A 17,228-nucleotide genomic window follows, 5' to 3' on the forward strand; every position below is an offset into this window, starting at 1 on the left:
TGTGAAGCTCTGCTTGAGTCTTGAAGTCCTGCTGATTTCTGGTTTTAGTTGTATTGATTAAGCATTTCAACATACACCATTCATTCTACTTGTCTGTTCTGTTGCCATTTATTCTGGTAATTGTTCAGGTTTTTTTTTTTAAGCAAGATTTGAACTGTGGTCTGTGTTGGTTGTGTGTTTGTTTGTGCAGGAGGCAGGAGGGGAGAGTGTAGGCCCCCATGGACCCCCAGAGGAGAGGAAGGAAAAGGTGCCCAGCCCTCATCTCAGCCAGTTGGTGGTGCTGACTGCCAGCGGGACGCTGTATGGCCTGGCTGAGAGAGTAGTCGCAACCGAGTCACTGTAAGAGGCCCACACTTTTAAATATTTAACCCTCTTTTACCTGCAGATGTGATTTCAGATCGCTGGTTATCGATGCATGTCAAGTTAATCTTTCACAGGCTGTAACTTGCTTCAGCAGAAGCTAACCCTTATAGAGTATGTAGCCAGATGTAGCTGAGCCGCGTTCACAGAGAAGTACTGTTCATCAGTGTTGAGCGCTGTATAGTCATTGAGACATTTCAACATTTTGAAAGTACCCTTCCGAAATTGTAAAGATCACTAGTATTTCAGGATGCTTTTTTCTTTGAAAGAGATTCAGAGCCAAAGGAGATGAAAGGAGATGAAATCCCTGTTTCATCCTGAAAATGGGTAGCTAAAAAACAGTTGGTACTTTTCCACCCAGAATGATCTCAGTGGCCTATTTACTCTAAGCTTTATTTCCAAAAGACTTGTCTACTACACTGAGCCAAGGCCTGTGTTGTTTGCCAATAGTGAACTGTGACAATTAGAGCTAGGCCTTCATTTTGTTCCATAAATGTCAAACACTGATTGTGTTTGTGTATTATCACTGGGCTAAGGGCAATTTACATTAATAGTAACTTGATTTATTTGCAGCTCATAATTGAGATACTGAAGTATATTTCACTTTGTAGTAGCTTTGCAGTGACTCCTTCAGTAAAGAGTCTTGACACACAGCTGCCACTGTTTTTTATTTCCAACAACTGACTGAAATGCATTGATCAGGCTACCACTTGTACTCACAGTCAGTCAGTGTTTTTTCTCGTAAAATTGGTCCCACTTGTTAAAAAACAAGATGTGAGTGGATGATTCCACCATCAGTAACTATGTTAGTGGTTTGTTGGACATGTCAATCCTTCTGTTCAGCTCTTGAAGTACTATCCAGTGGGAGAGCTCACTTAGCAGTACCTACCACAGGAAGAAAAAAAGTCCTGATTGGATAATTTTCCATTGGACATTTCAAGAGTGTAAGCCCTCTGTTTCTAATAAAAAAAAAACTTAATGATAGTGTATTACTACAATAATTACATAGTTCAAATGCAACATGCATTTCTAAAAATCACAGGCATGTAGTTCTTTATTTCACTGAAATCATCAGGTCTTCTCTGAAGTCCTAGAAGGCCCAGAGGTTTTCCCACTGTTTCTTGCAGAACCAAACTAATGTGCTCCCTGTAGTAAAAAAGAGAAGGTTCTGGGAGGTGCTCAAGGGAAGCCATGCTTTGTGATTTTTATTATCTCCTCTTAAAGCCCCCAGAATGGGAATCAATGCATAGAATCAATGCACAATTGTTTTGTTTATTTATTGTATTTGAAACTAAACCACTGGGGAAGCAAAGACAGATTTTATTGCAGCTTAAATGGCTAAACCACCTTGTTGATTGCCTTGACGCTGAACATAACTCTTCAGTACTAACTTTTCCTCAGACTCTGAGTAAAGTTGCAACCAGCAAGTGACGACAGCAACAATGAACAACCAACATAAACACGTGCACAAACTTACACTTAAGATTAGTCCCAGAATCATTGGTTGGAAACACGTTTAGGTCTTTGCCTCCTGTTTTTGTTTTAAAAATAAAGTAAGCAAATGTTTGTTAATACGTCAGAAATAATAAATAGGTACATAAATAATTTAAATGCACTTTAGTAACCTCCAGTGGCCATGTCTGTCTAAAAGCACCTCGGGCCATGTGGTTCTGCAAAAATGTGGTCGGAGGTACATACATATACCATGAGATCATTTTGGCTAGCTGGCCCTTTTTCTACTGACTGAAACCTCAAGATTTGTTTTAAGAAGGGTAAATCAGATATGAATGAAAATGTAGTTTCCGAGAGAGCCAGCCAGTTTTGTCGTTTTTCTTATAGCAGTTTAGATAAGGATTTCAGTAGAATGGAGAAAAAAAGCCTAAGGCATCTTCTTCTATGAGAACAAAAAGCCAATCCACTCAGTGCTTTTGCCTGTTCGTGTGCCAAGAGGGGAATTGGAGAATGAAAAAAACACAGTTCAGGTATCTGTGCTTATTTGTTGCGAGACAAACAAGTGAAACGTGAGATTATTGGTCAAGTTGCTGCTGTTGTCCTTTAAGCCCTGCATTTTTCTTGATGAGTCAGAAGAGGCTGAATTGGGGGGTCAGCAACAGCCAGCCAAGTTCATTTCATTAAGTGGTGTGATGCTGCAGCCGCTGATGGCTTACCTGCGGTGCCACTAATCCAAATGAGGGGCAGGTTCTGGATGAACTGTCCAATCCATCTCTCTGCATTCTACTGCTTGTATAGTGAGGCACATACAGTGCAGATCTCTCTCTCACTAATTCACACTCACACAAAATCACTGGAGTTGGCTGAGTTGAAAGCTGTCGGAACTCTTTGCCATAGCCCAGAGTCCAAAGATGCGGCTGTCTCATTTGCCAGATGGCACTGAGTGAGTGCCAGCCACAAAGCCTGCGTTCAGAAATCCAAAAGTTTTGTGGGACGACAAGTAAGCTTGTGAATGAGCAGAGGATCAGAGGTTACATAACTTACAAGACACCAGAACATGAGTTTTCTCACACTAGTTCTCTTCCTGTTGGTTTGAAACCCCATTTTGCCCTGCTTTGCCCTGCGCTGGTAGCTGATACTCTAACTCTGTCAAGCGAGTACATGCTCTGAATGTGCCACTCTTAATAATGCCATTACCACAGGACCCATGTCAGAAAGGTTAGCACCACTAGCACTCTCCCCCTGCCTAGTGGAATAATCAATGAAAAGCAGAATTCCGGTTCAGGGATCAAGATTAGAGGTGAGAAAGATAAGGGCAGGAAATGGGCTGCTTGTTACCATCTAAGCACTCTATTTATACCAGCATAACCTGATAAAGTTTAAATTACACTCCTTCACTCCATCCAGTATCTCAGTCAAATAAACAAACCTGATTTCTGGCTCCAGCGCTCACATGATTCTATTTTTGTACAAATCAGAACTGGCATGCAAACAAATGTATTTACAATGGCTTGTTAAAAGGCCTCTTGCTCTATTAAATTCAAGCCAATGTGTTTTTTTAATGCCTTTTTACCTCCTGCGTAAACGCTGGATATTTACCAATAATTTGTTCCATCTGGTCTTGTGATCATTTTCATATTATATTCGTGTCTGAATTTATTTTCTACACATTGCAATTAAATCTCCCCCAGGATATGAATTTTCAGTAGCTCGCAAATATACTAAATTTTATTTCTCAGCATGTTGTTAACAAGCCACACGAGGGGTTTAAAGGGTTTAAAGGAGTCCTCCACTGTCCTCCTAAGCGGTTTATCAGTCTTTAGTACTTAATGCTGCATTTTCCCTACTTGTTGCTGTACAGTACTGAGGAACAGTGAGTCAGTTGTTGTTTTGGTTTTAGTTCTCCTGTTTTGTCCAAAGTGCCCTAAAATTTTTGATCCACTATACTAACAGTCAGTAGTAGTAGACTGATTGAAGGCAGTCACTTATAGGACTGGTGTATGTTTATGCATTGTAGGCTTTATTAGCTTGAAGCCAAAACATAGCGTGCTATGTCAGTCTGTTTGTTATTAGGATTAAGGTTGGAGTTAGAGACTACATATATATGGGACATATATATATAGTGCAGAGGTCACACCGGCAATTTGCAGTTCAGTCTGGACACCCCTGGTCTGCTATGTTCTGTGTATGTCCTCTTTTGTCTTGCCTGAGATGGACCTCTCTAGGTAATAAAGCCATTGCAAGCACTCCTGTTAAGTCTAAAACATGCTCTGAGGTGTTGCTGCCCCTCAGCCAACCACATCTGCATTTGCTGACCTTACACATGGCCACAGGAGGATGGCAGTGTGCTCTGGAAGCTGAAATGTGGAGTGGTCTGATGAATGTCCTTAAAGTCACAGTCATTTCTTTCAGCGACAGAGTGGCAGTACTGCTGCTGAATGCAAATTGCTTTGTGGTTTAAAACTTGTCTGTCTGCTAAATCTGCAGAGGCAAGCTGTTCCAAAAGCGAGTACCTGGATAAAATGTAATTTCTTGTAGTGTTATTTATTTGTGAAGTGCTACAAGAAATTGTACTTGCCCGTTAGTCTTAACCCACAGAACCCCGCCAGGACGTCAGCGACCCCTCTGTGCATGTTTTATTAAAAGCGTTTCAAAAAGTTGATTGTTTGTCATAGTGAAATTTGGTCAAATGCGTTAGATTCTTGAGACTTCAGCAGGAAAGACGAGTGCTAAATGATTTCTGTATAGCCCATGGCTAACTTTCAGTGGGCTCAGCAAAACTAGGCTACATAGGCTCATTGTAATCTCATACATTTTCATTGGTTTTGGGTTTGTTCGGTACTTACTTGCACAAGCTAATGACATCTTTCGTTTTACTTCATCTGTTTCATCGCTTTGGTTCCAGTAACCCATGAGAATGACAAAGCAGTATATCCTCGTTTTCAAGCTTCCTAATCCTGCAGCACACTGCAGAGGGAAGTATGAAGAACAAAGTGCCCTATATATACCTCCCCCAATCCCAAAACCCAAAGACCCCAAAACAGTGCCTATAAAGAACATGCCAATAGATTTACATTGTTAACCGCAAAAAGCATATGTAGCCTGCAGGTTTTTTTTCAGAGCTTTGTAAGACCTTTTGTGTCTCAAGAGATTTCCCTCTTTGACGTGAAAAACAGTAAAACTAAAAAATAGTTTTTTGTTTTTTTTTATTTATATCATAAAAGTGTGTTGTTCTGCATCCCAGAGATTCTATAGACATGCAACACTTGCATAATGCAGTCGGAATTGGATCCACTGTCAGCTTAAATGTAAAGGTTATAAAGTATAAAGTAATGGCTAGATTCTTTTTCACTACTTCTGTTGAACATGAGCAAGTGTAAGCTAACTTTCTGTATACAGTTAGCAGGATATATATGAATTATTAACCAGTGTCCTGGACTGCAGAAGTGGGTGTAAATTATTCTCAGATGTTCCAGCTGTGGCCTGCCAGTGGCATCAGGCATCAGTGTTATAGTTACTGCATCATTCTGCTTAGTGGCACATTGCCTTGATTTCCCTCAAGCTAACCCAAATTTGTGTAGTTCATTTTGATTTAGAAAGCGATTAGCAAGTTACACTTGATTTCCTTGTTTCAGAAAATGTGATTGTATTTTAGCTGAAACTGTTACAAATAATAGTTTACTTTCTCGCTTTTTAAATGACAGTGTTAATCTTTCTTCTTTTTTCAGTGCTGTTATCAGTAATTAGGTTTCCATATGTATTTTATGCATATTTTGACATATCAAATGAAGACTTGATGGAAATGGAAAATACCAAATAAAATCATCTGACTTTGCAAGGAAGTTTGTATGCTCACTTGAGGCAGTTCTTTTGCCAGTAAAAACACATTTGCTGAATAAACAGTGTAAATGTGAATAAAAAAATTGTGTAAAGTGTATCTTTATGTTACCAAAGTAAAAGCATAATGGTGATAGACTGTAAACAGACATCAGGCACCTATCACTTGAGTCATTATATTTGCTAGTGTGTTTTGTCTCCACACTCTTATAATCAGTGTTCTGTACTTAAAAGTAGACAGCCACCTAGGGCCCCAAAACACATTGGCCCCATAAAAATACTAATTAGATATAGTATAAGGTTTGTTAAATAACCTACTGTGAATTATGTATGTATATTTTAAAAATAGCTGTTATTTGTGATTGTATTATTGTATTTAATAATATTATTGTATTATTAAATTATTAATTTAAGTAGCATCAATGCAGTCTCACCTTGTTTATGGTTATAATGGACTGTTTCATGTTGTGTTATGACTGTGCAAAGACAGACTGGTATGACGATTAAATGAGTGTAATGCTAGTATTAATGTAAGTTTCTAATTATTTCTCTCCAGATTTAATGGGATTACATTACTTTTTATTTCCTGGGAAATGTAATCTCATTACTCATTATTTTACATCATTACACTACCCTGTAGCAAATTACATCACCATACTGGCAGATAATTTTGCTTGTTTTAAGCTTTATTTCTGGCAATATTGTGCGATAATTTCACTTAACAAAATTCTTAAAGTAAAAAATGTCTAGAAATAAGTTAAATAATCATATAATATTCTTACATCAATTTATAAATGAGAAGCATTAGATATATTGACAAGATTTAAGATGATTTCACTTGCAAAATGTAATTTTTTGCAGTAAAAACAGTTGTGCCACTTGAGAGCCAAGAGCCTCAACTAAGTTTTAATTATACAGCCAGGGGGGCATTTCTGTCTTTTGCCTGGAGCACCAGAATCTGCCCCCTGCTTACGATGTGAAATACAGCCATAAGATTAAGAAAAACAGTAAGAAGAAGTTGCTCAACTTTACAGATTTGTCCACAAACTCACTCCATGTGTCTCAGAAATGGTTTTAAGAAAGTGATGTACAGACTCTTATGCTCTTGGACAGAGCTGATGTAAATGTAGCAGTGATCTGACTGGTACTTCAAGAGATGGTGTGTGGAAAGTGAGGCTGCGGTGGCAAGTGGTGGCATGCTGAAATTAGTGACCGAAGTGAATCGCTAACACATGGAGGGGGACAGATGGAGACGACAGCATACATGCACAAGCCCACACACACGTACGTGAGCTATCTGCTCTTCTCCAGAAAGCCATTTCCCTTCTCACCCGTTAATGTTGGCAATATTTAAATAGAATGAAATGTGAGGCTGTTGAAAAATAATTAAAATGCAGTATGCTACCTTAAGCTAGATTGCTAGGTTTATGCGCTGTGTTGGTTTTGGTCTCCATTCATGTATATCATTAACATGTATGGATTATCCCAGCAGGCCTACAAGAATAGGCGGACAGACAGATGAATGTATTCCAGCCGAATGTTATATTGAGCTGTGTTAGGTTTCTGAATGTTCATACACTGATGTTCTGGAGAGATAATAGTCAGCATTTTCCGTATACATACTAATGATTAGCGTTTGAAAGCAAAGATAGGTTCAGCAAAAACGAGCAGTTCTCTTTGCTTAGTGTATTTTAATACACTACGGTTTAAAAGTTTGGAATCACTTACCTATTAACAGTTTTCATTTATATACAATAATAACTTTTATAATATGGGTTTAAATGCTAACTGTTCGTCAAAGTGTATTTTAAAATGGAATTCTATGAACAAGAAGTCATTAAATGATAAATAATGTACTATAACTATCTATTTTAAATATATATATTTTTATATCTGCCTTGAGACTTAATCTCTACTTACCAAATATTATGAATTTCAGATATTCATTTTATAATACCTTCTGCTATACTGTGTTCTCAGTCAATTTAGAGCTCTGTCTAGAGCTCTGTTTGTCATTTTGAATACATCTTACATTTCTTAATGATCATTTAGAGCTCTGTAGTATCCTGCTAATTTCTGAAAAAACAGTACGGTTGCACAAGAGTAGTGCATTACAATAATCTATGTACTTATCTGCAACCTGATTGGATTTATATTATTGAAAATATTGACTGCATTTGCACCTGGTTGTTTCATGTAACTTGTATCTTGATGGTAACCTGATAAGATTTTAACCACATGCATTATAATCTGATTGCTACAATCAGTCGCCTGTGGTGTTCATTTTTCCTCTTCTGATATCTTGAAAAGCCCAATTTTGCACGGCGTTATTCATTTCCTTACACCGGCTTTACATCGATGTTTACAAGAAGATGTTATTAGTCATCACAATCAGGGACAGCATGTGTTTCAACATGATATTTTGTAGAGAGACAGTGAATAACGACAAGGCAGAATAACGATGAACCAAACTGCCGCTTCATTTTAAATAGCTTGGACTGCTTAAGGCTATTGAATTAAACTCAGAGAACAAACTCTTGTTAAGAGCTGAATTGAAGGAGCATCAATGCCTCTGTTTAGTGACGGCAATCCAGTAGGTTTTTTTTCCTCATGTGCAGAACAGCAGAGGGAATTACCATTACAGTAGTGGGAGGGGTTTCGGTGGTCATATGTAACATGGAGAGATGGCTAAAATGCATCTCAAACCTGAAATTGTTTGACTGATCAGGTTTAAATCTGTTTTAAATGCGTCTTGAGTGCATTTAAACCTGCATTTTTATTAGGTATGAAAATTTTGTGACCAATACTGATTTTAAGAGGCTAAAAATTCTGATAAACAAAACATTCTAATTAACAATTATTTAATTTTATGCCTTATGTTTTAGTTTTTTAGTTTATACTCCAGTAGTTTTAGATAAACACTTTTTTTCACAGACTGATATGATTGTTAGTTGTCAGTTATCACACTTCTTAAACTGAAATAAACAGAAACTAGAGTCGACTTGAATCAGACGACAGAAGCATTTTTACTTCTTAAAGTGACGTTCCAAATGAATCAGAATACTCTGGCGGAAAATAATTGTGGACGGGACCTTCTTCAGGATTAGGCTGAATTGTGAAAAGTGAGCATTCCAAAACAAATAGTCAGACTGTGACAATCCGCAGAGTCTGTCTGTTTTGCGGAAAAGCCAAAAATAAAAAATAGAAATAAACAGGTTTTGTCAGACAATAAGTACTATGGCAATTGGATGTGTATTTTCTGAAACAGGATTCATTATTTATTGAAAACCTGACTTTTTGACTTTTAAGAAGCAGACCAGGCAAAGCACCAGTTAGCAAGCTAGCCTTTTAGCATCTGTGTTGCTTTCTTTTTTTTTTAAATTTTCACCACAAAAGCAAGAGAAAAAGACAGTCAGGTTCTCATTAAATAAATCAATGGATGAATGTAACCACCTAACATTTGTAAGCAAGAGTTGGAGTGTGTGTGTGTGTGTGTGTGTGCGCGTGTGTGCGTGTGTGTGTGTGCATGGCAAAAAAGTTTGAATAACAGTGCAAATGATGCCAGATATTTGAACAGCCTCATTTGTGTTAACATGACCTTGGATTGCCAGCATAAATGAACTGAAATAACTCAGAAGTGACTATTTTTCCATGCAGTATAAAACCCGAAAGTTAGAGAGAAGAAAGGAGATCGTCTGCTGACATACATGTACATATGCATCTGGGAACTGAGGCGATATAGAGTGTTCTCTCTTGATGATAGGTCAGGGTGGTGGAAGGAGGAAGGAAAACATGCTAAGATATTTTTGGTTAGTATAATCTTCCCTGCTGCTGGAACAAGGTGATGCAACTAAACGTCAGATGGCGTTTAGAGGCAGGCAAAAGTCACTGCACTTCAATCAAAGATTACAGAGAAACAAGAATTTTTTCTGTTGAATGAAATGACACAATGGATTATGCTTAAAGTGACCAAGGACATGAAGTAACAAGGTAGAAAAGGTCCAATTTGATTTCAGGTTGACTAATATATTGTAGCCCAGCAGAGCTACCTAGAATGGGTACTTTGCACTTTTGATGTCCATTTATGACCTCTTGTTTTTCACTAGTTTTCCATATATATATATATATATATATATATATATATAATATATATATATATATACACACACACCGATCAGGCATAACATTATGAGCACTCTGCTCATTGTCCATTTTATCAGCTCCATTTACTATATAGGTGCTATAGGTGCACTTTGTAGTTCTACAATTACAGACTGTAGTCCATCTGTTTCTCTGCATACTTTGTTAGCCCCCTTTTACCCTGTTCTTCAGTGGTCAGGGCCTCCCATGGACCCTCACAGAGCAGGTACTATTTGGGTGGTGGATCATTCTCAGCACAGCAGTAACACTGACGTGGTGGTGGTGTGTTAGTGTGTTTTGCGCTGGTACGAGTTATAACAGTTTATTCTCAAGCTAAAACTGAGGATTTTGTATTGCATACTATGATTATTTTTGTGTTCAGATTCAGCATTTCAGCTTGTATTGTTGTCATATAGTTAAATGTGTGCATGTGTATGTAGCTCAGTGGCATCTTTCAGGTTTTGCCTTATCTTTGGAGGCTGTTAGTTTGAATGGCTGATACTGATAATACTGCAGGTCACTAACACGAGTTGAGTTTATCAGCCTACCAGTGTATTGGTCAGGCCCTAATTTTTATGTGGACAATATATATCAAGATGTAAAGCTAATACTCAGCAAGTTACAAGGTATAAGTGGAGTCATTGATTCCAAATTTATGAATAGTAGTACAGTTCTTCATTTAAAAAGAGGTATATTAATAAAGAAAAAAATGTCCATTCTCAATTCAACCTTACAGGACTGCACAAAAATATCACACAAAATGCTATATAAATGTCATGTCCTTGGTCATTGCTCAGTTTGTAACTTTGTAATCCATATCACGTCTTCCATTGTCCACTTCATCAAAGGTTTACAAATGCATCTCAGAAATAAATTCAATAGCAGGTAAAAGCAGGTGTTTTTAGTGCATGCAGAGTGGTCAGTTGGTCCGTTCGTGCTTGACTGGTGGAACAGTTCTGAGGGCCTGTGATCCCTGCTGTAAGCCCTATGCACTGCCCCTGAGTGGTGCACTAAAAAGCTGCCACTGACATGAACCCTGTGTCCCCCTACAGAGTGTTCTTGGCCGAGCAGTTCGAGCTCCTACAGCCTCATCTGGACACCATGATGCCTCCAGCCAAGAAGCCCTTCCTCCAGCAGTTCTACTCACAGGTCAGCCTCCTCAAACTCTATTTATGGACTTGCCCTTTTTGTCTGTCTCATCAACAACCTTTCAGTTTCCTCCCTCTCTCTCTTGCCAAGTGCTCAGGGTTGCCCTCTTCTTGAAAAAAAAAGCGAACTTGGCCCAGTGGTGTAGCCATGCTGTGAGGCGAAGAGGCTCGTCATCAGAGCTTTACATCGCCACTACTGATTCCTGTTCTCTGGCTTTTCCTCAGCCTTGGGCCAATAAAAATATTTCTGGGCACAGTTAATTAAAAAATGTTAAAATCCTTTTAACTTCTCCATGATGGAACCAAAATCTTCTAAATTATTTATAATGTAGTTTACTCCATTCATTCATTCATGTAATTAATTTGAAAATGCCATCTGCTCTTTACCTTGCCTGAACTATTTATGACAAACAAGCCATTAGAAATGTTCCAAAATTACTTGGAAGAAAGTCTTATTAGAATAACTTGGGTTAACTTACATTAAAAATCAAGAAAGTTTATTTTTTCTCCTAAAAACAAGGTTTTGTTCCTTGAGAACCGATATTCACATATCATAGCCGTGTTTCACATGCTGTTGCGTTTTACTTTTTATCATGATACCCTGAATATTTTGACGTAATTGCGTAAGGTTTGTTTGTTTTTTTTTTTCTCAAAAGCTATGAACATTTTTCCTTTTCAGTTGGTGCGCTTTTTTTTAAATATTAACAAAACATGAGCCTTCATTTATTCTGGACTTTCCTAAGAATTTTTAGAACCATAAAAGAAAGTTTAGAAAACCACCCTAGTGCCTCTCTTAATTCTGCCAAAAAATGGTCAATCACGTTGATGTAGTTTCATACAGTTCGCTCCCCAGACTATGCCGTCCAGAATGGAAGCTAAACTGCGAAAGCGGTCCTTTTATATGTATAATTTTTGTGAAAGATTTACATATATCTGCCAATTCAGCCTGCCTAATATACAGGGCAGCCAATCAGAACAGAGACCATTTACATATGTCTTAAAGACACAGTAACAAAAATAACCTATTTAATTCTGAGTGATAGAGTGGTTGCAAAATGGTCATGAAATAGTTGATAATGACTGTTTTTGGTACAAAAACTACACAAACCTCATAAGTGAACCTGTTTCTTGTTTAAAATCATGCTTACAACAATGTCCTGTTACCTCTGAAATGAACATCTCTAAAGTCTAATTTCAATCAGTGGGGCATCCCCATGGGCTCTCCATTGAAAATCCTTTTGATAAATGGTTAGGCTTGTTCAGTGTCATTACAGCTGAATCTATACATTGTATTCTTGTGAACCTGTCCCTGTCTGAAGCGTCTGAAGTGATTCTCAGTACAGACAATCAGTCTGTTTGTACTGTACTAATAAATGCTGTTATCTTTTGCATATATCACCTAGAGTTGTCAGATGACTTTACAACCCTCACTCATGGACCAGTGGCTGTGTGTAGATCTGTTCTGAACTAATTTCCTGACTGCTCTTTTCTCCTGCAGACGGTGTCCACAGCCAGCGAGCTCCGCAAGCCCACTTACTGGATAGTGGCAGCCAAAGCCATTGATTATGAGCAGATGCTGCTGCTGATGGCGGGAGTGAAATGGGACATTAAAGAGATAATGTCACAGCACAATGTCTATGTGGATGTCCTTTTAAAGGTAATGTGTTTGTGTGAGGCTGAATGGGTTTTATGTGATAGTACAATGTGTTAGTTCCTCACAGACAGACCCCCCCTCTCTTCATTTTCAGATAAAAGGAGAGGGGTCGGTCAGTGGTTAGATGCACTTTGATAAAGGTTAGGTTTAACCAGTTAGATGAGGTATTTGGTGTCCTTTTTGTGGCTGTGGCATGTTCCGGTAATTAATTATGACAAGGCTAATTTGTATTTGAGAAAGTGGCTAAATTGCAGTACTGTGTTATAATTTGTTTTCAAGAAAGTGGCTAAATTGCCATACTGCATTACTGCTGACATTTCACGTCAGCCCATCTTCTGTATTTAAAAGGGCATCAGAACATCTTACTGAGAAACTCCTGATCAAATATCATAGCATAGAAGGATTGTAGGTGACAGTGGCTAATTGGTTCACTGCTGTTGTTGTTGTTTGGACATTATTCTAATTTAAAATACTCTAGCCGTGGCCCTTTGTCGTAGATAGTAGAAGTATAACTCTAGGAATACATATGTGTACATAAATGTTTAAACATACAGTTGCACTCAAAATTATTCAACCCCCTCAAAGTGCAAGGCAGTTTGGTAATATAAATAGAAACTGATGAAAATCAGCCAAGGCTTTAGTAAACAGTCAAAGAATGTTCAAGCAATTTTACCACGAACAGTACAAATGAAGAATCATTCTCATTACAAATGTCCGAGTGTAAAATTTATTCAACCCCCTAAAGTCAGTGTTTTGTGGCACATCCTTTACACTTTATAAACTCCAATAAACACTTTTGGAAGGTGCTCACAAGCTTCTGAAATCTATCTATTGGAATCTTTGCCCATTCCTCATGTGCAAAACCTTCCAGCTCATTAATGTTCCTTGGTTTCCGTGTCCTGTGGTAGCTTTCTTTAAATCCCACCAAAGATTTTCAATGGGATTTAAATCTGGGGACTGAGATGGCCACTCAAGGACATTCCAGGACTGATTCCTGAACCAAGCTTTGGTTGACTTGGCTGTATGCTTGGGATCATTGTCTTTCTGGAAAGTCCAGTGATCACCAAGCTTCAGTTTATGCACTGAAGACAACATTCTTCTACAAAATGGCTGGTATTTCAGTGAATCAGTGATGCCAGTCAAACAGGCAAGATTGCCAGTTCCTGCAGCAACAAAACACTCCCTCATCAGGTCTGCACCACCTCCATGCTTGACCGTGGGGATGGTGTTCTTTTTGTCATATGTTTTGCTTCTCTTACACCAGATATGCAACTGATCCATAGGTCCAAACAGTCAAATTTATTTTATAATTTATTTATTATTGAGCCCCATATTCCACAGCATTTTTGTTGTTTTTATCCCTCTACCTTAAATCCATGTATGTTCTCTCTATGTTTATATGACCTCAAATAAACAGTGCATAAACTCTTGCTTCAGGTCCTTGGTGCATGTAGAAGGTCATAGAACTAGAATTTTGTTTCAGATAGTTAAGAAGATAAGCTTTTCTTTCTGTTGAATTGAGTTAAATATTTGGAGAATCTGCTGAGTAATGATAAGAATATGTGAATTAGGTTGAAATTAGCTTGTCTCCTGGATGCATCCTGAGGGTCTTACGGTGTTGGGACATTGCCCAATCACACAGCTGCATGTTTATAGTGAAGTAATTCAGGTTAAGTGTTGCTCCTCTGGGTCCTGCTGTGTGGGTCTTAACTCTAGGCTAGAGGGTCTGGACAGCTGTCACTCCTCCATTCTCTGTTTTCATTTGTCATTCTGTCTATCACTCCTCGATTCTCTGTTTTCATTTGTCATTGTCTGTTTTGCAGCATATTAAAAAAAATACTCGAAAATGCCCTCCATGTTTCAAATGCTCTGACCCAAATATACTCCCAGAGGTGCTAGCAAAGCAGATCTGTAGCCTGCAGCGGATAGAGGAGATTGATCTGTAGCTGTATTATCAAGTTAACTTTCTCCAGTCATTTTCCTGCACTTCGAACGAATCACTCATGGTTTCCTGTCTTCGTTTTCCTTCTTCTTCTTTGTCCTTTTCTGCAGTTTTTTACTCTTTTTTTAAATCCCTAATCACTGTGCCCCTTGAATTCTTCCAGATTAAAAGGTCATGGATATCAATTATTTGTCAGGATCTGAATGATTTAAATGGGAGGGATTTGAGAGTGAAATGCAGATTCAGAGAGACAAGTTTAAGGGTTGTTACAGAAGCCACTTCGCTCCTGTTTGTTAATCGTCACTGAGCTGAGAGCATCTCTGTCATCTGCATGTGAATATTTATTCATAACCTCCATTCATTAGCCTGTATGCATTTTGCATAGGGAGGCAAGGTGTCATTTGCATGGCGGTAGCATATATCAGGAAGGAGATTCTCACAGAACAGATGGGGTTTTACAATTAAATTATAAGCGCGGCTTATTTGCACATGAAACCCTCTGAATCCCAAAATATGCATAATCATGTGCCGGTGAACAAATTTACATAAGTCCTCAGCCATGCTGCACAGTTCGCGCAGCAGACTCAAGGAAGCTCGGCTACTAATGAAAAAGTCATGCTCACCTTTTGTGTATCTTCTAAGAAATGTGAGTCGCTGTGCACTGCCAGTGCCCCATACGTTTAGCTACCTGTGCCAAGCGTTTCCTCAAGCCAAATTGGTGCTGCCTACTCATTCTGAAAGAAGTAAATACTGCAGTGTCTCTTGATGACTTCTGCTTAGATAGAGGACACCATGTTGCCCAGGTAGGACATATGCTTGCCGGCTCAAATTATGATTTCCAGATAATTTTCATAACTTACAGTTATGTTTTTTAATTAGAACAATCAGAACACTTGGCACAATTGCAGCTTGGTTTGCTGTTTTGTACTCCACTTAGCTACCATATTTTAGCTAAATTCTTATGCTGGTTTATACTTTGCTGGCTGTAACTTTACATATCATCGCTGTCCAAAAAAACTTGTATCTCCATTTTTTTCATGTCTTTTTTTCTGCATCATTGAGCACAGCAGTTGTCCTTTACTTTGGTACTTTGTGATTTCATGACGATGAATGCATCAATAGAAATGGTCTTGGAAAAAAAAATCTCATTACATTAACTTAAGAACATTTTTGTTACTGTTTTGGAGATCTTTTTTTTTTTTTTCATTTTTTTTGGAGAGCAACAGCATGCATACTGTCCCTGTCGGAACAAAATCTGGTATCTCAAAATGGGAAATTTCACAGGAGAACACAAAAACGTTCTTAACTTTTAATGTAAGTTAATGTAATGAGATTTTTTTCCAAAACCAGCTGCCATTTTATACCATGTAAAAACATGAAAAACAAGAAAAACGGGATATGAGGTTTTGATCCAACAGCGACAACGCAGAAGTTATCAGCAGCTTCATTGCATTACCTCAGAGAAATGAAATCTGAAAAGCAATACTTAATATTTTGAGCAAAATGGTGCTGCATATCAGAAGCTAGTCCTTGAGAACTGTGAGCCAGTCTACAGTATTGTTCTCGAAAACACAAGTCAGCCAGTAATCAAGGACTGTAGAATACTTGGCTCAACGTATAGGACACTAAACATAATAGAAATGTGGACTAGCTGGGAGTCCATAGGACTGCAATGAAAAACCCCTGCCATATATTATGTAGCCCACATTAGATCCTAACTTATCAGTCATGTAAACTAGATTTCTTATAACTTTATATTACATTTTGGGCCCTAATGCATAAGGCACTACAATCATTATGCATTTGAGCTGTAATTAAACTTTAAACTAAAGTATCAGACTGCATAACACAAAATTATTACATAAAAAAAGTAAGCATGCATATTCATAATACTAATCACGAGTGTAGTTCATGTTTTTTTCCTCTCATCTCACTCTGTTGGCTTGCATCAGCAACAAACACAGAGCTAGAACATGGTACATGTAGTTCTTGGCGTCCATAAAACCATATGTCAACCTGTCCAGTAAGAAACAGGAATAAGAAACATTTTTGCCACGAAACAGAGAGAAATGGTCCAGCTGAGTCAACACCTCTGTGAGTGACTGATCTGTGCTGCACCACTGCAGTACACTGCACTGGATGCTTTGTATGGCAGGGCTTGACTAAGAAGGATTTCCAGTGAAGAATCCCTGTACATCACAGTTCATCACAACAGGGTTAAAGAGTAGGTAGTGCCTCAGGACAAGAGCACCTTGAATGGAAGTCTTGTAGGAGGAGGACTAGGCCTTCAGAGGATATCAGACTAGGATTGAACACATTGAATCCACTGAATCCAGGCTAGGCTTGAATACATTGAATCCTGACTATGGTTAACACATTGAGTCCATCAAATCCAGGCTAGGATAGAACTCTTTAAATCCAGGCTGTGGTTGGAATACATTAAATGCACTGAATCCAGACAAGGGTTGAACACATCAGCTACGTTTATATGCACACAATAGCCAAGTAGGTTCTTAGTCTCGGAAACTAGACTGATCAAAGATGTTTACAAAGAGCTGTATAAAAAACTAGTCCATTTATAGTCCCATTTACATGCAGGCCAGCATAGTCTGACTTTACACCTATCAGTACTTTCAGAAAATACAATTATGTGCTACTGAAAGTTGGTTATATTTAATCAGTGTATAAAAAGAAC

General features: G+C 38.2%; 1 protein-coding gene across 2 annotated transcripts in view; it reads left to right on the forward strand.

Moving 5' to 3' along the window:
* vps50 (VPS50 EARP/GARPII complex subunit) overlaps positions 1-17,228 on the forward strand; it is a 159,800-nt gene that overhangs the window by 134,538 nt on the left and 8,034 nt on the right. For both annotated transcript variants that reach the window (XM_036566437.1, XM_036566438.1), the window contains 3 exons: positions 191-339; positions 10,842-10,938; positions 12,436-12,594. In XM_036566437.1, the coding sequence (XP_036422330.1) occupies positions 191-339; positions 10,842-10,938; positions 12,436-12,594 (405 nt within the window). The remainder of the gene's footprint in view (positions 1-190; positions 340-10,841; positions 10,939-12,435; positions 12,595-17,228) is intronic.

The sequence above is a fragment of the Colossoma macropomum genome, unplaced genomic scaffold (assembly GCF_904425465.1).
Source record: "Colossoma macropomum unplaced genomic scaffold, Colossoma_macropomum, whole genome shotgun sequence".
Classification (NCBI taxonomy): Eukaryota; Metazoa; Chordata; class Actinopteri; order Characiformes; family Serrasalmidae; genus Colossoma; species Colossoma macropomum.